General features: G+C 39.7%; 1 protein-coding gene across 1 annotated transcript in view; it reads left to right on the top strand.

The window, feature by feature from the left end:
• The window catches only part of LOC117288946 (hydrocephalus-inducing protein homolog), a 72311-nt gene that overhangs the window by 17947 nt on the left and 30511 nt on the right, over positions 1–23853 (top strand). The window contains exons 20-52 of the mRNA XM_033769823.1: positions 132–244; positions 2014–2164; positions 2504–2650; positions 2933–3061; positions 3451–3780; positions 4779–5078; positions 5428–5601; positions 6344–6553; positions 6916–7137; positions 7549–7812; positions 8267–8454; positions 8902–9175; positions 9444–9638; positions 11410–11556; positions 11932–12171; positions 12725–12920; positions 13072–13287; positions 14031–14195; positions 14728–14988; positions 15366–15685; positions 15877–16060; positions 16779–16923; positions 17188–17271; positions 17965–18219; positions 18691–18863; positions 18986–19158; positions 19545–19852; positions 20578–20656; positions 20946–21172; positions 22073–22255; positions 22413–22692; positions 22953–23125; positions 23554–23752. Of these exons, the coding sequence (XP_033625714.1) occupies positions 132–244; positions 2014–2164; positions 2504–2650; positions 2933–3061; positions 3451–3780; positions 4779–5078; positions 5428–5601; positions 6344–6553; positions 6916–7137; positions 7549–7812; positions 8267–8454; positions 8902–9175; positions 9444–9638; positions 11410–11556; positions 11932–12171; positions 12725–12920; positions 13072–13287; positions 14031–14195; positions 14728–14988; positions 15366–15685; positions 15877–16060; positions 16779–16923; positions 17188–17271; positions 17965–18219; positions 18691–18863; positions 18986–19158; positions 19545–19852; positions 20578–20656; positions 20946–21172; positions 22073–22255; positions 22413–22692; positions 22953–23125; positions 23554–23752 (6705 nt within the window). The remainder of the gene's footprint in view (positions 1–131; positions 245–2013; positions 2165–2503; positions 2651–2932; positions 3062–3450; positions 3781–4778; positions 5079–5427; positions 5602–6343; positions 6554–6915; positions 7138–7548; positions 7813–8266; positions 8455–8901; positions 9176–9443; positions 9639–11409; positions 11557–11931; positions 12172–12724; positions 12921–13071; positions 13288–14030; positions 14196–14727; positions 14989–15365; positions 15686–15876; positions 16061–16778; positions 16924–17187; positions 17272–17964; positions 18220–18690; positions 18864–18985; positions 19159–19544; positions 19853–20577; positions 20657–20945; positions 21173–22072; positions 22256–22412; positions 22693–22952; positions 23126–23553; positions 23753–23853) is intronic.

Here is a 23853-nt window from a genome sequence, read left to right as displayed (position 1 = left end):
GCAAGTAGATATGCACATAGTGTTATCGCAAACCTAACACATGTATACATTAATACCTCATCATGCAATGCCTTAAATCCCTGATTGATTTGATTGATTATTGATTATATTATGTGTTCAATTTATTGCAGAGGATGCCGCCCCCGCCTCCGCCCCCAAAGCCAGTTTTCAGTATAACCCCCTCCCGCTTTGAACTTGAACCCGCAGAGAGTATTGATGTTGTTGTAGAGGGCCAGTCTGATACGTAAGTAGAAACCAAATTTACTTCCATGAAACGTCTTGTGTAGGACACTAATTCCTACTTATTGGGTACATACAGAACACCGGTGGGTCGTCCTGTAGGCTTAATCTCAAGAATGACAGAGAGTCTTGTGTAGGACACTAATTCCTACTTATTGGAAGGCACTAAATACTAAACTCCACAGCGGTTCGGCCCATCGGAGAATACCCGAGCGAGAATGACCTTATGACGTCATTTTGCATATGCTTGCATCTTTTAGACATGAAAATATTAACAACCAGGTCCTAGTGGTTAGTCCACTCTTATGTAACAACTCCCCAAACCTGCTGCTACAAATGTACTTGAATAAAGAGGTCTGAAGCAGTGCTTGCATCTTTTAAACATGAAAATATAAACAACCAGGTCCCAGTGGTTAGTCCACTCTTATGTAACAACTCCCCAAACCTGCTGCTACAAATGTACTTTAATATTGAGGTCTGAAGCAGTACTGATCTTTTAGACATGAAAATATTAACAACCAGGTCCTAGTGGTTAGTCCACTCTTATGTAACAACTCCCCAAACCTGCTGCTACAAATGTACTTGAATAAAGAGGTTTGAAGCAGTGCTTGCATCTTTTAAACATGAAAATATAAACAACCAGGTCCCAGTGGTTAGTCCACTCTTATGTAACAACTCCCCAAACCTGCTGCTACAAATGTACTTGAATAAAGAAGTCTGAAGCAGTACTTGCATCTTTTAGACATGAAATTATTAACAACCAGGTCCTAGTGGTTAGTCCACTATTATGTAACAACTCCCCAAACCTGCTGCGTGGGGGATCGTCGCGAACCGTGCCGGAATGTTCTGAGAGCACACGAAAAGTTCCGAACCGCTGTAGAGGTTAGTTTTTAGTGCCTTCCCTACTTATTGGGTACATGCAGAACACCGGTGGGTCGTCCTGTAGTCTTAATCTCAAGAATGACAGAGAGACAGACCTGCCTTGTCCGGTTTTTAGGACCGGACTGCCTCATGTCTTTGGGTTAAAATTTGGGCCTTGACATCATTATGCTTGTCTAGTTTAGAACATTACAAATGAAATAATCTAGTTTGACGTCAAAGTCACTTCATTATTGTTGTCATGACATTTAACGAGGGTTCAAAATGCAGTATTCAATAGCTTGTCCAGAAACCGGCAGCTTTCAAACTCTTAACTCTTTATAATAATAATAATAATAATAATAACCAATTCTTATATAGCGCATTTCACAATAACCGTATCAATGCGCTTTACATTAATTTAATTCTCAATTGAAAATATTAGAAGCTACCCTAATGTAAGTTTAATCATTTCAGAGTCTAAAAATTGTTTATCTTCTTCCTTGAGCACTTCATGGGTAGATACGTGTGATATTTAAAACTCCAATGTTAGTACATTATTATTGTCATTTTTGACAATTGTTCATTTGTACGGCTTGTATTAAAGAAGCTTTGTTATAGAAAACGGTCTACTTCAATGGACCCAAGCTGTTGTCAAATGTGGACTTGCAAGGCCTTAGTCATGATTACTTTGTAATAAGTTGGGAAGAGTGCATTTTAATCTACGGCCTCATTCCCCTGGTGGCAGTTGATTTTGGTCGCACCTGATAGCACCAATCAGGGTAGCTCTCACCTTGAAGTGGCAGTCTGGCCTTGTGGCATTTGATTTGGGTCGATATGAGTGTCAGGCCTTGTGATGTAATAGGTGATCTCTCATAAACAAATAAAACTAAATAAAACAATTCTCTTTGATAGGCCTAAGACTGTGAAGGAGAGAATGCTCTGCCATGCCATCATCGGTAAGGCCAGCGGCAAGGAGAAAGTCATGAAAACTGACATCAGTATTGAGTTCATCAGTCCATTGCTTGACTTCTCCACTAAGCAGGTCATGTTTAGAGTAGACAAGGTAAAGATCATAGAAAAATCTTGTTTAGCAGAACAAATCTTGTTAGCAGAAAAAAATGTTATTAGCCAAAATGCTATAAAGGTTACATTGTTGCCACTGGTGCCCTACTATTTTTTTTTGCTTTTTGAAGAAATTTGCTAGGCAATGCTTAGGTGTATGTGGGAGATGTCTACCCATTGCAACCGAGGAAATTAACAAAAGGATCTGTTTTTTTGACAGAGCTAGAATGTTCTCATTTTGATTCATGTACAAGCCAATGGTGACATAAAATGTGTGTGTGTGGTTGCGCCTTTTCAGGCATTTCTATGAATAAAATTTCTAACCTTTCAATATATACAGAGACCTGATGATGTCCTAGTAAACCAGCTGGAGAAGTTGACTCTGACTAACGTGTCCTCCTTGCCACTCCACACCAGAGTGGATCTTGAAGATCCATTTGTTATCCTTACCAAGGATGAAGATGAAGACAAAGAAGTCTCATTTATGGTAAGACATTGTCAACTTGTCTCTTTCAAGCATTTGTTATAAAAAAAAATCATAAATTGTCCTGCCAATCCAACAAGTTTGTATGATTAGTTACAACCTTGTTGTAAAAACTTCTCTTCATGCAACAAGAGCGTTCCTTTTGGAGATGGACTTGAAGACAATGTTGTCCACAGTGAGGAGGGCCGCCTCGTAGTACTTGGCGAGAGACACAAAAATTACACTACATTTCTAAAAGCCCTTGTTGATCACGTGTCTACATTTGTATTTTTTTTTGTTTCTCAGGATATACCGCTAGAGGTTGGCGAATCATGCACCTTAATCATTCAATTTGATCCAGCCTACCTAGATGACTCTTACTCAAGAGTGGCTGAGAAGGTACTAACATTCCGCTACCAGGAACACCCTCACATTGTAAGTACTTAAGGCTCTTGGTGTTACCCAACTCTGTCTCTCCAAACAACCTTCAAGAACAGAAATGCAATGTTATTGGAGAACTTCTTTCTACAACGTGACTGCATAGGCCAAAAACAGTCGTCTGTAATTTAGGGTACATGCGTATTTAAAAAAAATCTCTCAGCATTTGCAAAGGAGTTCCCTTATTTCTGCCATGGTTAAAATAGCAGTGGTTACCAAAGTTGACATTTTTGTCAGAGCCCTTTGCCTTACATAGCATTTCAAGACAGAATTTCAAAGCCTAAAAGGGAATACAGGTTTTATACCTCATGAAGTATAAGATCTGGGACTACATATTTTCTATTCCGAGTAATGGCTTTTTGTGTATAATGTTTTCACCACCTCAGGACTATGTAGGTCTCCGTGGTGAGGTCTACTTCCCCAACCTGACCTTTGAGAAGATGGATGTGGATTTTGGCTGCATCCTCAACGACACCGAAGTCACACGTTACGTCAATATCACCAACAACAGCCCCATGCCGGTGAAGTATCGCTGGTCCTTCCTGGAACCCTCTAATCCCATTGTCATTTACCCTCAACCCCTCCCTGAGGCTCTGATGGGAGGAGATGGGAGTGGTGGGGAAGGGGATCAGCATGTTGCCTTTGAGGAGCCGTGTGAGGAGACGGAGACAGACGGAGCAGAGAAAGGAATGGAATCTGAGGAACAGGAGAAAGAGGTCAGTTTGTTTTGAAATGAGATTCTATGAAGAACATCATTTATGTTTAGAATATATGAATAAACCGACCCATTGTCACTCAGTAATGCATTAACCAATTACTTCTCTAACACAAAGCAGGAATTATTGAGATACAATAATTGTGCTCTACTTGTATAGTGGCGTGTCATAGCCCAGTTGTCTCATGCATCAGAGTTCTGATTGCTGAGTAATTGATTACCAATTGTGCCACTTGTTTCCTCAATCAAGAAACCTCACCAGGATTTATTCTCTTAACTCAGGTGCATAATAATAATAATAATGATTACATTTATATAGCGCTTTATACTAAAAATAAGTTTCTAAGCGCTTCACAAAAATATATATATATATATTGGATCGAAAGCTAAGGCCATCTACCCTATTCATTATATATATATATATATATATATATAAATGATAAGTAAGCAAACGGGAAAATTAAAGCTAGAAATATACAATAATAATACAAAAGTTACACGAAATATACAACATAACAGGCTATTTAGAAGAAACCAATATCATTACACTATGAGAAAACATTATTGTCATCTCATTGGCACTGATTGAAACCATTGAAAAGATGGGTTTTTAATTGTGTTTTGAAACTGTCAATTGTCTGAGCATTCTGGATGTATGAGGGGAGACTGTTCCATAATGACGGGGCACATACTGAGAAGGCTCTATCGCCGTATCGTGTGTTGGTACGGGGACCTGATGCAAACTGGGATGACGATGAAGATCTAAGGTTGATTGAGGGGAACCTGCGAGATCATGTTGTGTTGGATTAAGCCCTTAGTACTAATGTAAGCAACTGGAGGGCGTATTCTCTCTAGGGAGTTGAGCAAGTTTGAGGAATGGTTTAATTATTTCTAATGAAGATGAATAGGGATAATAACATTGAAAGGCGTCTAGCTACTAAGATATGTTTGCTATATTAGAACCACATAATCCATACTTGTTTGTGATTTTGTTTGCAGAAACCTGTCGAGACCCTCTTGGAGGACATCCCAACCACCGTCAACATCAAACTCCCTGAGGAGAGCGTAAAAGACACCACGTCTGTCAAAATGATCCCAGAGGACACCAAAGACTCCATCATCCATGAGGAGAAACATGAGGAGAAATCCAAGAAGTCTCCCAGGAAGACACCAAGGAAGACGACAGGGAAGAGTCAAGGGAAGTCTTCTCGGTCAGGGAAGACCTCTGTCAGTGAAGACAGCAAGAAGAGGAAGGAGGACAAAGCAGAGAGAGGAGACGTGGAGACGCCTGGAGAACAGGTAACCATCTTTAGATTATTAAATTATTCACTTAAATGATTCCCTGTACAACCTGTGTTAGTGTTAAATCACACATAACCTGTCTGGGTTATGTCTGTAACTTGTTATCATTGTGTAATGTTTGCTTGATCTGATTGGGGTCAGTTCTGGGGTAAGAGTTTCCTTTTGTATAATTCCTGGTCATTTTTGCCCTTTTATTGTGGGGTTTTTGTTTTGTATGTGCTTTTTGTCAATTACTGCTTTTTATTGTATTAACTACAATATTGTACTTTAGAGACCATAATGCATACTGTGAGTGTCTTTTTAATCATCATTGATGAAACAAAATAAACCATTTCTTACCAACTAGATATTAAGCATAGTAGACATGTCATCAGTGGTTGCTGATGACCATCTTGCAGATGACAGGCAGAGTATGGGCAGTCGTACCTCTCTACGCCCTGCCAGTGCCAGGCGCAGACGACAGGCTAAGCTTGCCTACTTCCAAGCCATCACTGAGCCAACAGTCGTTGGCATTGAAGAGGTTAGTCATTCTTATTTATCCTCAGATTTATCACCAGAAGTTGCTTTTAGTGTCTTGGCAGACAAATATTGTATATATAATTCGATTCAGTTCAAATCAACATTTATTAACAACTTAACTCAAAGAGAAGTACGTTGAATGGAAATAATAATGTGATAAAAAACTTTAAAGGAACGTAGAATTAAATTAACAATGACGAGAAGGAGTTTTAAAGAGGGAATACATATATGGTACATGTGTATATCCACAGTTCGGTAAGCTGATTATTGGGAAACCAGCAGTGTTTAAAAAGAGACTTCGAATGGACTCACAGACGGCTTAGTTTGTATTACTGTGTCAAGTTCAAAGTCTATACACTAAATACACTATGCAAGTCTCATGCATATTCTAACCTTTTGTCTTGTTACAGATGCTAGGTTTGTTTCTTGACTGGTATGACGGCTTCACTTGTTAAATGTTTTAGAGAAAATGATTTTTCGCCAAAAATGAGTCATGCAACTTAAAAGTGTTTGTTTTGAATCCCTTTTTTAGAACCTAACGATCCCATGTTTAGGTTCAAACAAGACTGGCACGGCTTATATTTTGCTCTCTTCCAAGTTTATTTATTGTCATTTGAAAGAATAGCTTTTTTCCCTCTTCATTTACAGGTTTGGAACTTTCAATCGGTTTTACTTTCTAAATCAAATAACGGATCTCATTTACTTCTCTTAAAATCCAAAAAAATCTTTTGGTTGTTTCTCAGGTCTTTGATATTCTACCCCTGTATGGTATTCTGATGCCCGGTGAGTCAGATATCACAACCTTCACCTTCTATGGCCATACAGATATAGGGAGTGAAGCCAAGGCCCTATGTAATGTTGAGGGAGGACCCTGCTACGAGTTGTCACTACGAGGCGAGGCCTCCATTGTGCAGTATGATTTTGACACCAAACACATTGACTATGGAAAACGGGTAAGTTCAGGATGTGCAACCTTGCTAGCTTGTTTTATGTTTTTGTCTCTTGATCAGTCATAATTCTCCTCTTCTCATTCTTCAGATGGGATGCATGTTTTGTGTAATGTACATTAAAGAAACTAGATACTCTTATCGCTAAGAGATGGAGTTTGCCCAGGGTTTCTTACATAGGGGGGTCTTAATTCAAAATATTCAAAAACCTGTTTAGGAAATAAATAATGATATGCGATTTGAGATACTCGTAGATATAGCATTATATAAAAACTGGTTGTTATTATATAACATGTAAAACAATATCATTTTTTAGTGTTGGTAAAAAGTATTACGGTACATTTTCCAATTTCACAAATTTCTTTCAGATGTTTGACCAAGTTGCTGAAGCAGAGATTGTCCTTCATAACACTGGCAAGGTTGGTTTTGACTTCCAAGCTATCAATATGGATCCCAGCACAGGTAGACGCCCAGTACCAGGCTTACCAGTTATGATTCCTCATGCGGGTCGCATTGAGGCACTCCAGGAACTTAAACTACTTGTCAAGTTCCTTCCAGGTGTTCCTGAGAAGTTCCACAAGAGTTTTGATGTGAGTTGTTGCTCTTTCTCTTCTTTCTTTATGCCTAAACTACCTCAATTTTTAAATGTTAATCGATGCTCCACTCCAGTGCATAGTTTTAGATTATCAGAAGAATAACAAGATTTTTTTCCAAGAGTTTTTGGTTACATTTTTTGCAGTGCATTTTTTGTTTAATTAAGTTTCTAAAAAATATATTTTTTATCTACAAGTCTCATTTTTTTTTCCCCTCCAAATTTCTGTGTATGGAGAAAATAAGACAAAATCTGAGACTTTTCTGACTTTCCTCTGGTAGAATGTTCTTAGGTTTTTTTTTTTTTGAAAAAAAATTTCCTCGTAAAGTTTTCAATAAATTTCTGCAAGTTTTTCCTGAAATTAAATTTATTTTTATCAATAAAAATTGTGGTTTTTGCCACTGAATAGATTCAAGTGGCTCATTTTGAGCCAGACACCATTAACCTCTGCGGGGAGGGAGTGTTTCCTCGGATTTCTCTGGACCTCCCAAGGTACGGTGATGAGGAGGGTCTCTACACCTCCTTACTGAAAGAGGCCAAGGAGACCCTTGGTAGAGACACCCGTAAAGGTGGCAAGTCACTCTTTGGAGGAACGACCACAGGGTCACCAATGCCCTCCTTGACACCCAGGGACCCATCCCATGAAGATGCAAAGTCTATCCTTTCCATGCAGGTAAGATGTGATTTAATGTTTACCCTTACACCCCAATATACATCTGACTGTGGGAAACCACAAACAATAAAGCACTTGATGTACCGCCCAGATTGACAATCACGACACCTAGGCACAGCATAAGCCTTGGCTAACATGCTAACATTGGTGTGATAGTGCATGCTATAGAGAGTTATGATATATAGAAAATGTTGCTTACAGGAAATGGTATAAATCCCGACATAGTATTTTGGCTTGTAACCTTTCAGTGAAACGCAAAGGTGTTTCCTGCTTAGCTTAATTGTGTGCTTATGTGGCTCTATGAAATTAGTCCCAAAACCAGGTATTAAGTGTCAACAGATAGCCTTTTCTTGGTACAGAAATGCAGAAAATCTCAAACTCCTCTAAAAAGAGAAAGATTATCTTTTGGAGAAATGGACAAATAACTTTTTTATGTTTGTTCTAACCTGCGTAGAATGAGTTTCCATCAGAACTGGAACTGCAGATGGAAGTGGAGCGTCTGGTTGTGAAAGAGTTTGCCTTAGAGATGCAACAGAGTAACAGCTCCTCCAACCATGAGTCCAATATGAACAATGGCCCATCAAGACCTACCTACAGCAAGACACCCCGAACATCAAGGGCAAAGAAGAGTACCAAAATCAAGTAAGAATTATCAACAACTTTAAAGGGAGATTTTACCTTTGGTAATTCATGTAATTACTCCAAAAACCATTGACCATACAAGCTTAGTTGGTTAAGAGCACTGGAGAGTTGTTGATATTATAAAACAGTGTCAGAAACGACAACCTTTGAAGTTATGTAGTTTCAGAGAAATTGGTAAATTTTGATCTGAGAAAGGCTCCAGGCACGAAGCCTTTTTGAGGCATCTGAAAGCATACAATTCTACACAAGTGTATTTTTTGCCCCATTATTTTCTTGCAACTTTGATGATCAATAAAGCCCAAATTCGCACAGGTTTGGTATTGCATGCATATGTTGGGATACACCAAGTAAGGATACTTTGACATTAGCCAAAAGATGAAACTAAATTCAATTCAAACTCACATCATGCCATACTTCTTAATTAATATTATTTATTTTTTTTTACAGGGCTCGCTTAACAGACTACCTGTTGGACTTTGGCTATGTTGTCCTTGGTACAGTGCGTACCCATATTGTCAGAGCCACAAACACAGGCTACTTCGCTGCCTCATTCTCTGTTGACCGTGCCAGCTTGGCAGGGTCTGGGTTCAACGTGGAGCTAGATCGTGTTCGTCAACTACCAGGTTACCCTGAGCATGAGACGGTGGATTTTAGGGTCAGCTTTGATCCTCGAGGGGCCAATCTTGGGCTCGGTGGCATTCAGGCTATTGTCCCAATAAACGTAAGTATCATTTGGTGCATTTTAAATTTTTAAATAAAACTGCACACAGGCAATCGTCTTTGATGTAAAGATTTTAAAATGTAGACCTTCCTATTGGAATGTCCCACCCCGAGTGCTTGCCAACTACGGTTGGAAAACTATGGGAAGCCATAAAGGCAAACCAAAAACAGATAACCACATTGTCTAAACAATCCGACTCAGAACCAACATTTATCCCACATTTCTGCTGATATGAAATATTGTGTCTTTTTTAAAATCACGCCCTTAGATTGTGAATGGTCCATGTGCTTCCCTGAGGTTAAGGGCCAGTGTCACCATGCCGGATATGCAGATATCTACTGATTCCATGGACTTTGGCCCAGTCCAGTGTGGTCAATGTAAGGTCATCACCATACAGCTTCATAACAACCAGCATGTCAAGTGTGAGTGGACTTCTCTACCAACAGACAAAGAGAGAAAACTGGTAACTATAAAGCATTTCTTACTACACTTTCTTGTTGTATCAGTTAAGTCTGGTTTATGTGTCACAAAGCAAATTACAGGACACAAACAATCATGTACATGATGTACGCACTGTTTGTGATTTCATGTGAAGTATGAAACAGACTTTATCCTCAATATTGTTGTCCTCAAAAACTTCCCACAATGTACAGGAATGCCATCAATGGACCTGCTCAATCATATGTTTGCCAATTTGCCAAGAGTATTATGAGACAGTGTTTGAGGGCTTGAATTAAACCTCAGCACCAACAGCAATTGCTGTGGTGCCTTGTGCTTTTTGCTGTGTGCTCTTTGCCAAGGTCTAGTACAAATTTATGTTTTCTTCAAAGATGTGCCCCTCACCAGAAACAAATTGCTGTTTCCCCTATCAAGAACAAAGTTCAAAACACTATTTGCCACAAGATTCTGAAGTTTATTTCTTTAGGTTGATTTTTTCAAACACTTCCGTGAGGAAAAGTTGACCCATGGTTTATCAAGCTTTGCATGGTGTGGAAAATAACAAGTAACTATGTTCGTAAATTGCTGGTACAACCATCTCTTGTAAGTGGTGTGTTGGCTCTGAGAAGAGCCTGTGTGGTCTTGTTGTTTCAAACAGTATACTCTACTTCTCTAAGGAGAAACTTGCAGGGTCATGAAATTGAGCAGAGTATACTTTTCAAAGTGTGAGACCACATGATAATAATAATAATAATAATAATAATAATAATAATAATAATAATACAAAGCATTTATATAGCGCTCTACGGAGAACAGAGCGCTTTACATGAGACTAGGACAAAAGAAAAATAAACGAACTAGTATGGGTGGGGAAACAGAAATGTCTTGAGGAGGCTTTTGACCACAGGCAACGAGATCGCCTCTCGCAGACCCACGGGAAGCTCATTCCATAGGCGAGGGGCAGCCATGGAGAACGAGCTATCCCCAGCTTTCCGTCTAGTTCTAGGAACAGAAAGCCGGGTCTGATCAGCTGATGAGCAGAGTCATTCTCTTCTCAAAGCCAACACTCCGCAAAAAATTTACAAGTGGTTTCAAAGTTTACTAGCTATAGTCACTGCTTATTCAAAAACTTGTTTTATTTTCTGTCCTACCTGTATGCATGAATTAAATTTCTTTAACATTGTTTCACTTCCTGCTGTTTAAACCGCTTTTCCGTCCAACAGGAGATGATGAGGATATTAAAGGTAGACTGACGTGTGTTTTTATTTGCAAAGATTGGACCTGAGTTTTGAGTGCACTAATCCTAATCTCACAGCCAAACTAACGTGTGATGTAAAAAACTAATTCCAAACTTCACCATTCGTCTTTGATAGCCTTTGAGTGGTTTTCCTTTTTGGGGCTTTAAAAGAGCTACTTTAATGAAAAAAGGCAACAAGTGATCTTTGATAACATCTAATTCATATAATGTCATTCAATTTCAGTAATATATATTTTCACATGTTTCCCATCTCATAGCACTGGTATTGAGATTTTAAAGACAGACATTAACTTGTTGTTTATCTAAAGGTTTTCCCAAAGGTGGGGGTTTACAGTGTTTGTGTGTTCTAAGGGAGATCATGTGTTTAGGTAGATTGGGATTTGAAAATTGGGTTAAAATGAAAATTGCACTTATATTTAAATGAATTTCTATGAATTAATAACAATGTCATTTTCCTTTGTATATCAACCTGTTTCACCCATACTTTTGGAAAAGTATTTTCGTAAAACTCAAGCAAGGTTTCCACCTTACTCCACAGATTGACAAACATATGCCAATGCATCTCCGCCGTAAGCTACGGCCAGAAAAAGCACGGCCAAGGAACTTTGAGATGATGCCCCCAGTAGGCATGCTGCTGCCTGGTCAGAGAGTCAACGTCCAGGTCAAGTTCATGCCAACTGAAGAGGTTGGTAATAATATACAGTCATATCAAAACTCAGAAAAAGTTAAACATTGAAAAACCTTGTAAGAATCTGTAATTCCTGTAAGTCAGCCCCCGTCTTTCACTGTTTTATATTATTCTCCCTTTCTGCATCTTGTTTTTGTCCATTTAGTATTTATAACGTATAAATCCATTTCACACAATTTGTGTTGACCAAACTCACCTTGCGTCTTCAGAATACTTCTCTGGGGTTCTCAAAATTATTATCTCTGTCAATGTTAAACAAACAAAATAATTTCAATTCGTTGTCAAAACAGAAATAAACCTTTAAAAGTAAAGTAATGAAGAAACAAACCACATTCAACCTCTGATTTATATGTGTCTCATAAACCTATTTAGAAAGTTTACGCTGATCGTATAACCATTCGCCTGAGCCAGAGCAGCCAGCGACTGACCCTGATGGCCCATGGTACTGGCTTGGAACCACGCATAGAGTTCAGCCAGTCCCTACTGGAGTTTGATCCTATCCTCCCACATAGCTTTGGGGATGAGGTAGACGTAGTGGTCAAGAACCCTTGTTCCTTTCCATTGGAGTTCTACTCACTGGAGTTTGACGATCAGTACCTTGAGGAGGAAAAGGTAAGCTGAGATTCATCTAAAAAGGGTTCTTATTGTAGACTTTGAAGATTGTTTTGTAAGCTCTGGCGAGACATTGCTGAGTCAAGGGCCTTCTAATTGAAACAATAACCAATTCACATGATACTTTTCTTATCTCTTAGGACCATGTCACACGAGGCAATTTACAGGCAACATGTTCCGGGCAATCTCCAGGAAACAGAAATGTTTACATTTTAATTTCCACATTTTTTATGACAGTAAGATAGTGTAAGGAATTTGTTTTTTGTATTGTTCAAAGTGTTAATTTTCCATGCCGTATTGGTGGTTGCCTCCAAGTACCGCATGGCCTTCAGGGTAAGGGAGAAATGTAGAATTCAACACTTGATGAAACTTTAGGTTGAACCTAGGATAAACCAGAAAGTCAATAAAAGATTCTTGAGGCTTACCTCTTTTAACATTGAGGTACTGCCTGGTTAATTTTGCATTTCTTCCTAAAAAGGTTTAAAAAACACAAATTAGGAAAGATTTCTTGATATACGTTTTTGTGACATATCGTTTTCTTCCCTTCTGCTAGGTGCTCCGGAGTGTGAAGGGTTACGATGAACATGGCACGATCTTACTCCCTCCTCGTGTCCCAGGAGAGAAGCTTGCCTCTGAGCTATTAGAACATTATGATGAGTTAAAGAAGGCTGCTGAGGAAGAGGAGAAGGCTAAGGCTGAGGCTGCTGCAGCTGCTGCTGAAGCTGCTACTGGTCAAGACGCCGCTGAAGGTACAAAAAGTGCTGTTAGATTTTTCATAACGTAGTCCCCTTTTGAAAAATAATTTATTTTACCCTTGCTTTAAAATCTAATTAACATTAAAAATCAATGAGTCACTTTAAAGTTTCTAACCCAGCTTTCCATTCCTTTGTTTTCCCTCAGGAGCTGAAGGTGCCATCGGGGTTGACGTGACTGCACCAGGCAGCTCCTCAGAGGATGTTCAGACTCACAAAGGGAGTTCCATTCCAATGGTCAAGGGTCCACCATCCTCTCCCACTGCCAGCCAAGAAGGCGACAAGAAGGGTGAGAAACCTGCCACGGAGGGTGCAGAGGAAAGCAACAAACTGCAGCTGCCCAAGAACGAGGATGAACTCCAAGGTTTGTGAGCAAATGGGGGAAAACTTCATTAATTGACATTTTCATATACTTAATGATCAAATGGTTATAAAACGAAAAATACATCTGAAAAATGATGAAAAAAATGTTTAAATTATAAAAACAAATGTTTCTTTTTGTCAAACAACAATACTTTTGATCAATAAACCCAATTTACCAGGAGCTCCAAAGTATGCAGAAACAGTTTTATGAAATCCATACAAATTGCACTGAAGGACCATGTAGTTCTGATCACACGAATGCAGGTTTATTTGCAAATTCACAGTTAACAGTACCATCTTGTCGCAGATTTTCTAAACATTCCACTGTATCACATTCTAGCTGTTTACCGTTTTTGTGGCTCAGAAGGCTAGCAGAGCCGGTAAAAAGAAAAATTTTGTGCGCCAAATTTCCCTTTGAAAACATTGCATCAAAAAAATTCTTGGAGATAAAACCATGTATTTTTTTTGAAGTGTCTGTGTCTTCATGATCAAGACAGACCTGTGGCTGACCTGTAATTTTGAGCTCATACCCAGTGACTGCATGCCCACACTTTCCATACACTTGTTAGGGGGAAGGCATGCATGTACGGTACCTGGTTGAATGTTCATAATTCTATGACGACATAGACCATCTCAGGTGCAAAACAGGAAGAATATGTCACTGGCATTTTCCGAAAGGGATGTGAAGTCTCTGGAATAAAAGTTTAAATAAAGCCTTTTTCATTCCATAATCATATCACATAGATAAGAAAGATGCAGCGAGTAGCGTAGGAGTGGGTGAGCTACTTGAGATCACACCAGTATCTGCTGCCATCGCTAGACATCTTGGTATTGACCTTACACCAGAAGGCAAAGCTTCCATGAGACGTAGAGGAGTGTCTATAGTGGTCCATGGTGCACCCATGTCTGGTAAGTTGACTTATGAACTCTAAATTTGTGCCCGGCCTCTATCTTGTTGCAATTAATAATAGTAATTGACCTGATTTTTTTACTCGAATGGCTAAATGACAACAGAGCACACATGAACAGGTATATAATTGTATTACAAGCAGTCAAGTGGAAATACATAAATAGAGAGACGGTTGAGACGACGGGCAATAGTTTATTTTTTAAATAGAGAGACGGTTGAGACGACGGGCAATAGTTTATTTTTAAATAGAGAGACGGTTGAGACGACAGGCAATAGTTTATTTTTAAATAGAGAGACGGTTGAGACGACGGGCAATAGTTTATTTTTAAATAGAGAGACGGTTGAGACGACGGGCAATAGTTTATTTTTTTGCCTTTACACCATAGGTCCTTTTGGTTAGTAGTAGTTTGCATAACAGCTAATTCTATAACCTCAAGTCTGTCTTTAAGGCAAACACTCTTTAAGTTAAAGACATTTGATCATCGAGGCCTTTGAGAAGTGATCTGAATTTTTTTTTGTGTCTCACTATAGGAAAAACCTCTACAGCGATCACTCTTGCCAAGTACTATGAGGCGGCCCTCCTCACTGTGGATAGCGTTGTCTTGGAGTCCATCTCCAATGGAAATACTCCAGCAGGCTTACGAGCCAGAGAGCTTTGTGCCCAGGCATCCAAGGCTCAGCTGATGAGGGAAGGGGAAGGGAGTGAGGTAGCTGGGGGTGCAGTGGCAGGAGCTGGGGGACTGAGTGTGGAAGCCGTAGCCGCTCATGCCATGGGACTTGGAGCTGGCTCAGGTAATGTTTCTTTAGATAATTTTTTTTATATGTTTTGTAGACTTAGTAAGGCTTCTAAATATTTACAGGCAAGGATACGGGTTATAAATATATCAGTGGAATTTGCTATAATGTTTTTCTTTGCGGGTATGACTGGCACAAAACAAACATGACTTAACAATGTCGAGAGAAGAAAGATTCAGGAAAACACCATGTTCATGCACTGAACAACAGATAAACATAGACTGAGTCACAGCCGCCAATTGGGCCCATGGCCAGAATCAATGCTTGATTTTCTATCTGCTGGGACTTGCCTCCATTTAGCCGAAATGCAATGAAATGCAAAATTCATTTAAGATTTGAAACTATAACAACTACTAAACAAATTTTGAAATTAGGTTCAGTCAGCATGGCTGGCGGTGGTGCCCACTCTGTCATCAGCAACCGCAAGACCAGCACAATCTCCGGCCACAAGCCAGCCCACAGCACCGTGGGTGGCGAGGCAGCTCCAGGCCCCCCGGATAAACCAGATAAGAAGGACAAGAAAGAGAAGAAGCAGGATGGGGACAATGCTACCCAGCTGTCTGGTAGCCCTCCGCCAGCCGCTCCCATTGCGAGGAGGCTGAGTGTGAGTGCCAGTGTGGCTGGGGAGGAGGGTTTGATGAGCTGCCTACTCCCTGAGGACCTACTGGTGGAGATACTGGCTGAGAGATTACAGGTAAGACAACCATAGTGTTGATGTACCAGAGGTTCATGTGATAGACTCTCTTGTTACTGAATTACTTTGATACAAACAACCGCAGGTGCGGACATTTTTTCACAGAAAGCTTGTGAGCAAAGGTCAAATTGACAAGCTGAGTGGCATTATAAAATAAATGAACTTAACTTTTCTTAACTTCTTCATTCTAGCTGAATGACTGTCATCGTGGGGTTGTCTTTGATAGCTTGGAAACCATCTTCAGTCCCAATCACACAGCCACTGCTAACGCCCTACTAAAGGCTTTTAACAACCGTAAATACATCTATTTTGTGACCATGAAACTGGAGCAGTCTGTCTTCCAGGCTAGGGAGAAGAGACTACTGGAAGAAAAAGGTAAGAGGGATTGCAGTCAAAAGTACTTTATCATTTATATGAAGTTGAAGTTACTATTACCAGAGCTGCCAATTTTCCCTGATTCTGAAGAAATTTACCCGAAAATACACATTTTTTTTCCATGTCCTGATGAACCAATTTGAAAATCTTCCTGATCATGAAAATTTGTCCTTATTATGTTGAATTTAGTTCTAAATATCTCTCTGATTGATTAACAAAATCCCCTGATTTCAAGATGCAAATGTTGTCAGTTCTGCTATTACTTGGACTCAAGCTCTGGTGTTTTTAATAAGCAGAGTGTGGGTTTCTAGTAGCAGTCTTGACATTATTACTCTGAGAAAGAAACTTTACCAAAACTGCTTTGTCCTTTTAAGCTGTTGGTCTCATGTACTAGAATTGGTAGTTCACATAAAACATGTAAACGAACCAAAAACATGTATCATGGAAGAGAAGGGGCTAACCCTGATGTTTCTGGTTCACACAACAAGCACCCTTGTTTACCCGTTTTATCAGGATTGTGAGCTACAGTGGTTTAAGTTCACTTATGAGGCATTCTTGGTTTCATTAAAAGAGTTATTACGAAAAATGTTTCCAAACCTTGGCTCTGGGCTCCAATACAAAATTCACACACCTCTTAAATGGACGACGGAAATAGACCAGGTTTGAAAAAGCCCCCAAGTTTCCTTGAAATTGAAATAAGAAACATTTGTGTTAATAGAACGTGAGGATAAGGAACGTGAAGAAGATGAGAAACGCCGTCTTGAAGAAATGTCAGAAGACGAGTACGATGAGCTTACTGAAGAAGAGAAAGCTGACGTCGACCGCAAACGTCTCAAGGCCAAGAAGGAACGTCTCCTGAAGAAGTAAGTTTAAATTATTGTCTCTTATTCCTTCATGTCCTTGGTAGCTACATGTATGTATGAAGTGTTGGATTGCTCCCTTGGTAGCTACATGTATGTATGAAGTGTTGGATTGTTCCCTTGGTAGCTACATGTAAGTACGAAGTGTTGGATTGTTTCCTGTTTTTTGGAGTGTGTCGAAAGGTGTCCTTTTCAAACATTTTATCAAACTATTTTTATTCAAACAATCATCTAATAAAAACTTTGGTTGCATTTCTATTACTACAGAGAAATGGAAGAGCGTCTTGAAAGAGAACGTAAGGAACGTGAGCTTGCCGCTCTGCTGGAGGAGAAGAAAGTGGAGGATGACAAGTAAGTTTTTCATATCAACTACAATTATTTAAAACACCCCTACAAGGGTTCTTCCTCTGATTGGTTTATAGGACATGATATGTCTTATTTTTACAAGAAGGCCGTGTGAAGGCAGTGCGCTATACACACAGCAAACAATGTACTACATTACTATACCCATGCCAACCAATACATTATACCCATAGCAACCAGTGTACTATATCCATAGCAACCAGTGTACTACACATTTAGGCACAATGGTAAGTTTTGTTGAAATTGGCCGGGATAATCTTTATTACAGTACTAACACACATCGGTGTATGGGTAAAAACCAAATATTTATACTCTTTATCCCCAATGCAAATTTAACATCTATCATATCATTGTGGTACCCGCTGCCGAAACATAGGATTCAAACTGTCTCTACCTACCAGGCAATCTCGGTAGCCTAGTTGGTAAGACACTGCTCTAGAATTGCAAGGGTCATGGGTTTGAATCCCACCCGAGTAAATATGCCTGTGATATTTCTTTTTTCACAGGACTCGGGAAAGTACTGAGTATACAGTGCTACACAAATTGGTGTGTGGGTAAAGAAACAAAAGTTAATGTTCTTTATCCCCAATACAAATTTAACATCTATTAAAATATACATTAAGTATTGTGGTGAGCTGTAGTCCGAGAAATCAATCATCAGTAAGTTTATATGGTTCCCAGGAAAGGCAAAAAGAAAGGCGCCAAAGGCCAGGAGAAAGATGGCAAGGGAGCTCCCCTGAAGAAATCCCAAGAGGGTGCCAAGGCTGGCCCTACAGCAAGCCAAGCTACTATGAAGAAACCACCTAGTGAGCAAGGTAGACATGATCAGCCATTGTTACCCTCTGAGCATGGCCTTAAGGCAGGAGCATCCTCTGTTATGGAACGGCCAGAGTCACACGGCACTGCCGGCAGTGAATCACAAGAAGAAGGTGGAAAGTAAGTCATTCATAGCTTTAGCAACTTTGCAACTCCACATCTTAGCATTCAGTTTGTGGTAACACCATGTGTTCACATCTACTTGTCTTGCTATTCATTCTACTGCTGCGGAGTAGACTTCTTACCTCCCCCTGGTACAATTTCATAGAGCACAGAAAGAAGCTAGATTGTTTACATAGTGTAACCGATATACAATGAAACCTTACTTAGCATGTGTTTCCTCAAAACTTTCATTTGGTTTTTAGGCCTTTAATTTGTCAGGATTTTTCCCTTATTTTGGGATTCAGTTCCAGCCACATGGATGTGTTGTGTATGCTACCAATGACTTTGACCTGTATAGTACAGTGAAGTAGATCAGATCTTGCAGTCGTTTGAGAAAGCTTTGTGTGTTTTGTTACAAGCCGTTTGTGACTGTTGTGGTCTCTCGTAACAATTTACTCTCATGTTTGACCATTGCTTGTTTCTTTGCAGGAAACGCAAGAGAGAGAAAGGTCGACCAATCTCCAATGAGGTTGCCTTGGAGCCAGAACCAGAGAAGGACCCAGCTAGAGAAGCAGAGCTCCTATTGACTGCACGCTTCAAGGCCTTCGATCACGGTCTGAAAGAAATTGAGAAGATTCTGGACCGCTGGGATCGAACTATTGGTGAGAAGTCAAATCAATAAGACTCTATAAACTAAAGCTACATAGGAGATAGATTGGTCTCTTACTGTTTATATTCCTCAGCCAAACATTTAGAAGCAGTTTTGTTTACTCTTGTATTTTAGGACAAGTTGTCATTGACCCACTGGCCGATGAAATGGAGGCTGAGGAGCTACCTGCACACCCTCCCTCTGGAAGGAAGGGTAAAAGCAAGGCAGAAAAGGAGAAAGAGAAGGAGCGAGAGAAAGAAAGGGAACGGCTTGAGAAGGAACGCTTAGAGAAAGAGAAAGCAGAGAAGGTAGGTTCCATTTTTGTCCTCTACATTGGAACAACAATTATTGAGAGTTCAACCTTTTTTCATCAGGGCGCAATTCTTACCGCTGACCACTAAAAATCTACGCCTGCAATCACCAATCTTTGCTTACTTTCCAAGCGTCAAATTTCTGCGAAAGCTGTGTAGGCAAAGAATGGTTTGTAATGAGAAGTACTCATGCGCACAAGCAAAATATTCACTGCTTACCGGTGAATTTCACTTAAAACAAGCATGGAATTTCCTGTTTCCCCGTTTTTTTGCTTACGTAAAGCAGAGCAATGAAATTAGGCCCTGATTGTATCTTTGTTTATTTATTCATCAGCAAGAAAGTTTTCTTTGATTAGTTTAAGTTCTGATCTTAATCTAAACAGGCTGCAGCCGAGAGCGGTGAAGAGGGTGAAGATGAGAAAGATGGCAGCAAGAAGGAAGAAACGGGTGTACCTCACATCCTCATGGATGCCAGTGAACCCGATACCCAGATGGGCGACAAGGTCCTAACCCTTGGGCGTCTCCCTACTGCTGCTGAGGTCTTGGATGGTTTAGGACTTGGCCCCAATGGGCCACCAATACCCCCATCGGCAGCCTTCTCTGTTGTCCCTTACCCTGTCAAGAGGAAAGCACCACTTGGTTCTGATCCTTCAGGTCATTACATCTTTGTAGCTTCTTCTCCTGATGACCCGTAAGTACAATGCACATTTTAACTCTTTTTTTTAAATAATGGTATAGAATGGGCTTCACCCTGTATGTAAATTTGTAGATACAGTACATAAATAAGAGAATCAAAGTGTGGCAACAATGTCTTGAACTGCTGTTTAAATGGACGGCAAGTTCATGCTTTGAGCAAGGATCAAGCTGAAGGCATTGTTTGGAAGACCTCGATCCTGCAAGGTTTCATACATGACTTGTTTCTCAAATCCTATTTGGGAATGCTCAGGCCAGCAAGGTGGTTGCACTGTCACCCTGCTAATTGTGTATGGATTCAATGTTCTTATGAAAATGGCAAGTTCATGGCTTTGGCTTTGTGCAAGGACCAAGCTGAAGCCATGGTTCTTTATCGCAAGACCCGATCCTGCAAGGTTTTATCCATGACTTGTTTCTTAGATCCTATTTGGGAATTCTCAGGCCAGAAATGAAGTTGCACTGTTACCCTGATAAATGTGTATGGATTCAATGTTCTTATGAAAATACCAGGACAGTTTGTTGCCATTTTGTTAGCAAGTAGACACTGTATTCAGCTGAAAATTTCACATGTGAGTTTCTGTATCGATGTTTATAAGTTTGCATATAAATCAATATAGCATTGACAAAAACCATTCTATAACCCAACATGTAGGCAGGATGACACAAGAGATAAATCCCAGGATGACATTTTCATGGTATTTTTTATTTATTTTTTTTCTACAGGAATGTTATTCCAGAGGAAAAGGCTAAGGAAGTTGAAGTGGAGCCAGATTCGTCAACTCCAGACAAGGGCAGAGAAAAGGTAGAGCTGTGGTTTTAACAAACACCTTACAATGCGCTCTCTGATTTATTGAAAACCACTGTATAGTTATCATCAATCTACACTCAATGCAACAAAGTTTGAACCTTCTTGACACATTATTCATTGGTTTAACTCATTTTGGTTTAAACAATTTGGGTTTTGAACAAAGAAACATTGAGTGGAGCGGGACTTGAACAAATGTACCAGTGCTCTAATATGAAGTTATGAATCACAATATAATTCTCTGCTGTCTTCAAATTCTTTTTTTGACGTCTGTTTATGCTTTCAGGACGACCATACAACCCCAACAGGCAAAGGAAAAGGCAAAGACAAATCCCGTACAGGAGCAGAGAGTGTAAACTCAAGACGTCGCTCTGCCAAAGGCTCCCGCAATCGCAAGGGGTCCTTAGTGGTCACCTCCCCACCCCCAGGCACCACTACACCAGGATCAGACTTTGATGGTCAGAGTAGCACAGCTGGGGATATGTCAGCCATGCAGGAACCTAAGAATCCCAAGTAAGTAACACAGACATTGGGGGAGGGGTGGGGTCAAACTAACTTAACTTGAATGAGCTTACTTAAAGGAACATTACAGAATTGGTTTTGCTAACAAAACAGTTGTTGGCAGTGTAAGTACTTTATGTAATCCACCATTACATTAACTGACAAACCTGTAGAAGTTTGAGATCGACTGGCCATCTGTGTCTAGAGAGAATAGTGAAAGCCCATTACAAATAATTTTGCATTGCATCGATGCCAAAACAAAAATGAATAAAACGCTCACTGAGCGTTAAACTCCATTGCAAAATTTGATTATTTATATCTCATCAAATATGACATTTCAGACAGAAATATTTCAAGGGATGTTTTCTCGTATCATCATCATTAGACTGTGTAAGTTTTATGTAAATCTGTGATCTTCACGATTGGGGTTTCTTACAAATTCTGTAACATTCCTTTAACTTAGAGAGAACGGGATGTAAGTTGGTTTAACTTTAAAAAATCGGATTGTTTGGGGTTGAAAAGGTTCAAAGGTCATAGTGGTGAGTTTAGGTAAGCGGTTTCCAGATCGTAACTCCAGTAAAAGTGCCATTTGGATTTGGAACTTAAAGGAGAGTTGCCCTTAGGGAAAGATGTTTTGGGGTGAAAAGGTCAAAGGTCTAGGTCTTGTTTGTGAGCCAAAGTCAAGGTTACACCCGGTTGAGACAGTTGCTATCTTTTTTCTGCGTTTATTCAGGCTGTTTTATTTAGCTGCACTGTTTTGACAACTTCAAAATTGCACTGAAAATTAGTGGTACTTTAGGACTTACAACATTTTTACACTGACACTGAAATATTATTGAATATTTCTTTTAAAAAATGTGTAAAATAACTGAGTATTAAAACTTTCCTTTCATTGTATTTTTCCCCCCTAAGGCTGGGGATCTTTCGCTGGAGCATCCCAGCTGAATCAGAGATTCTCCTAAGACTTCGCTTCCAGTCTGACGAGCTGGGACAATTTGATCAGACCCTTAATTTTGAAATCATTGGGACTCGTCGGCGATACCAGTTGTACTGCCGGGGTGTATGCTCCTTCCCAAACGTCAGTCGTGAACCAAGGTGAAGTATTTTTCGTTGAAAGTATTTTGATTTTGATTTCATTATAATTTGAAAAAGAAAGCACCTTTCTCGCCTCCTTGAAAAATGAACAAACCTTGGATGAAAATGACAAAACAAAGAAAATGAGTTTATAACCTGTTCTCGTCTCCTTCTTCAGAATTGTCTTCCCACATCGTAAGAAGAGCAAACGCGCCGATGAGATTGTCCACAAGAAGTATATTCTAAGCTCAGAAACCCTTCAGATGGGTCCCCTACTGGCAGGAAAGTCTAGGGACCGCTATAAGGAGTGCAAGTACCCTGAGAACATGGAGAAGCTAACCATCAATAACTCATCTCCGCTGGATGCTGAAGTAACCTTCTGCTTTCAGCATGATGGTAATGCCACTACATTCCTTATGGATCCACCAGCAATGTCACTCAAACCAGGAGAATCTCACGTGAGTCAGCTCTTTTGAATCTGTGTGTTTGTTGTTTGTTTTTAGGTTGTTTAAAAGATCCTCCCAAAAAGGGAACTCGGCAAAGGGGTTATAAATGCCAAGCATAAAAATACCAAGGCACAAATTTTCAAAAAAATCATGAAAGAATATATAGACCAGAGGAAAAAGGTTTAAGTTCTAACTCTTCTTTATGCAGTTTTGGACAATGCAGGTTTTAAAATGTTCACCCTATGATTTTGTCTGTTTTCTTCCTTTTGCAGGAGTTGACCCTGTGGGCCTATCCTAAGAACCAGGGTTTCTTCGAGGACAGCATCGTCTGTTGTGTCAAGGAGAATCCAGAACCAATACTCTTCAAGATTAGTTGCTATGGAGTGCGACCCGAGCTGGAACTGGACAAAAAACAACTTCATTTTGAGAAAGTTCTTCTTCACCGGTAAGGTTATTAGTCAAAGTCTCCAGTCAAAATATTGTGTTAATCTTTCAAGTTAATTTATTAATTAATAATTAAAAACAATAATAATATTTAGCACTTGTCAGCAACAAACATAGAGCTATCCTAAAAAAGACAACTTTTAATCAGTCAGTGTAGAGTTCATCTTTGGGAGGGACTTTTCATTTCTATTTTTCCTTGTACTGTTTCAGGGGTATTTTTTTCATTGCACAGTTTGTTTTTATGTAATTTGTAAAGCCCTCCGTTCTTTGTGGGGCACTATATAAATGCTTATATTATTATTCATATTGTCCTGTTTTGTTTTTCCTAAATCCATAAGAGATCAAGAAGCCCATTATGCCTTGCTTACAATATTATTAATTGGTTTGTAGGTTGTAACCGTTGTTTTTCAATTGATAACTGTCGTTCAGGAAAGACACAAAGACAATCTACCTTCGTAACAGCACCCTCCTTCCCGTGGCTTGGCGCACCAGTGGGCTTGAGAATCTCGGTGATGACTTCTCAGTGACAACAGATACTGGGGTCATTGATCCCAAGTCTGAGTTTGCTTTGAATGCTCACTTCAGAGCAATGAGACCCACCAATCTCAAGAAGATGATCAGACTTGAGGTAAGAGGAACTTTATTTAAACCACTTTTCATTAAAGTATTTAAACAAATCTTTGGGGCTAGACAGCTCAGTTAATAGAGAGCGCCAATATAATCCGGAGG

This window comes from Asterias rubens, chromosome 4 (genome assembly GCF_902459465.1).
Source record: "Asterias rubens chromosome 4, eAstRub1.3, whole genome shotgun sequence".
NCBI lineage: Eukaryota > Metazoa > Echinodermata > Asteroidea > Forcipulatida > Asteriidae > Asterias > Asterias rubens.
The sequence above is the reverse complement of the archived record's forward strand: the minus strand, read 5'-3'. Positions and strand labels throughout refer to the sequence as shown.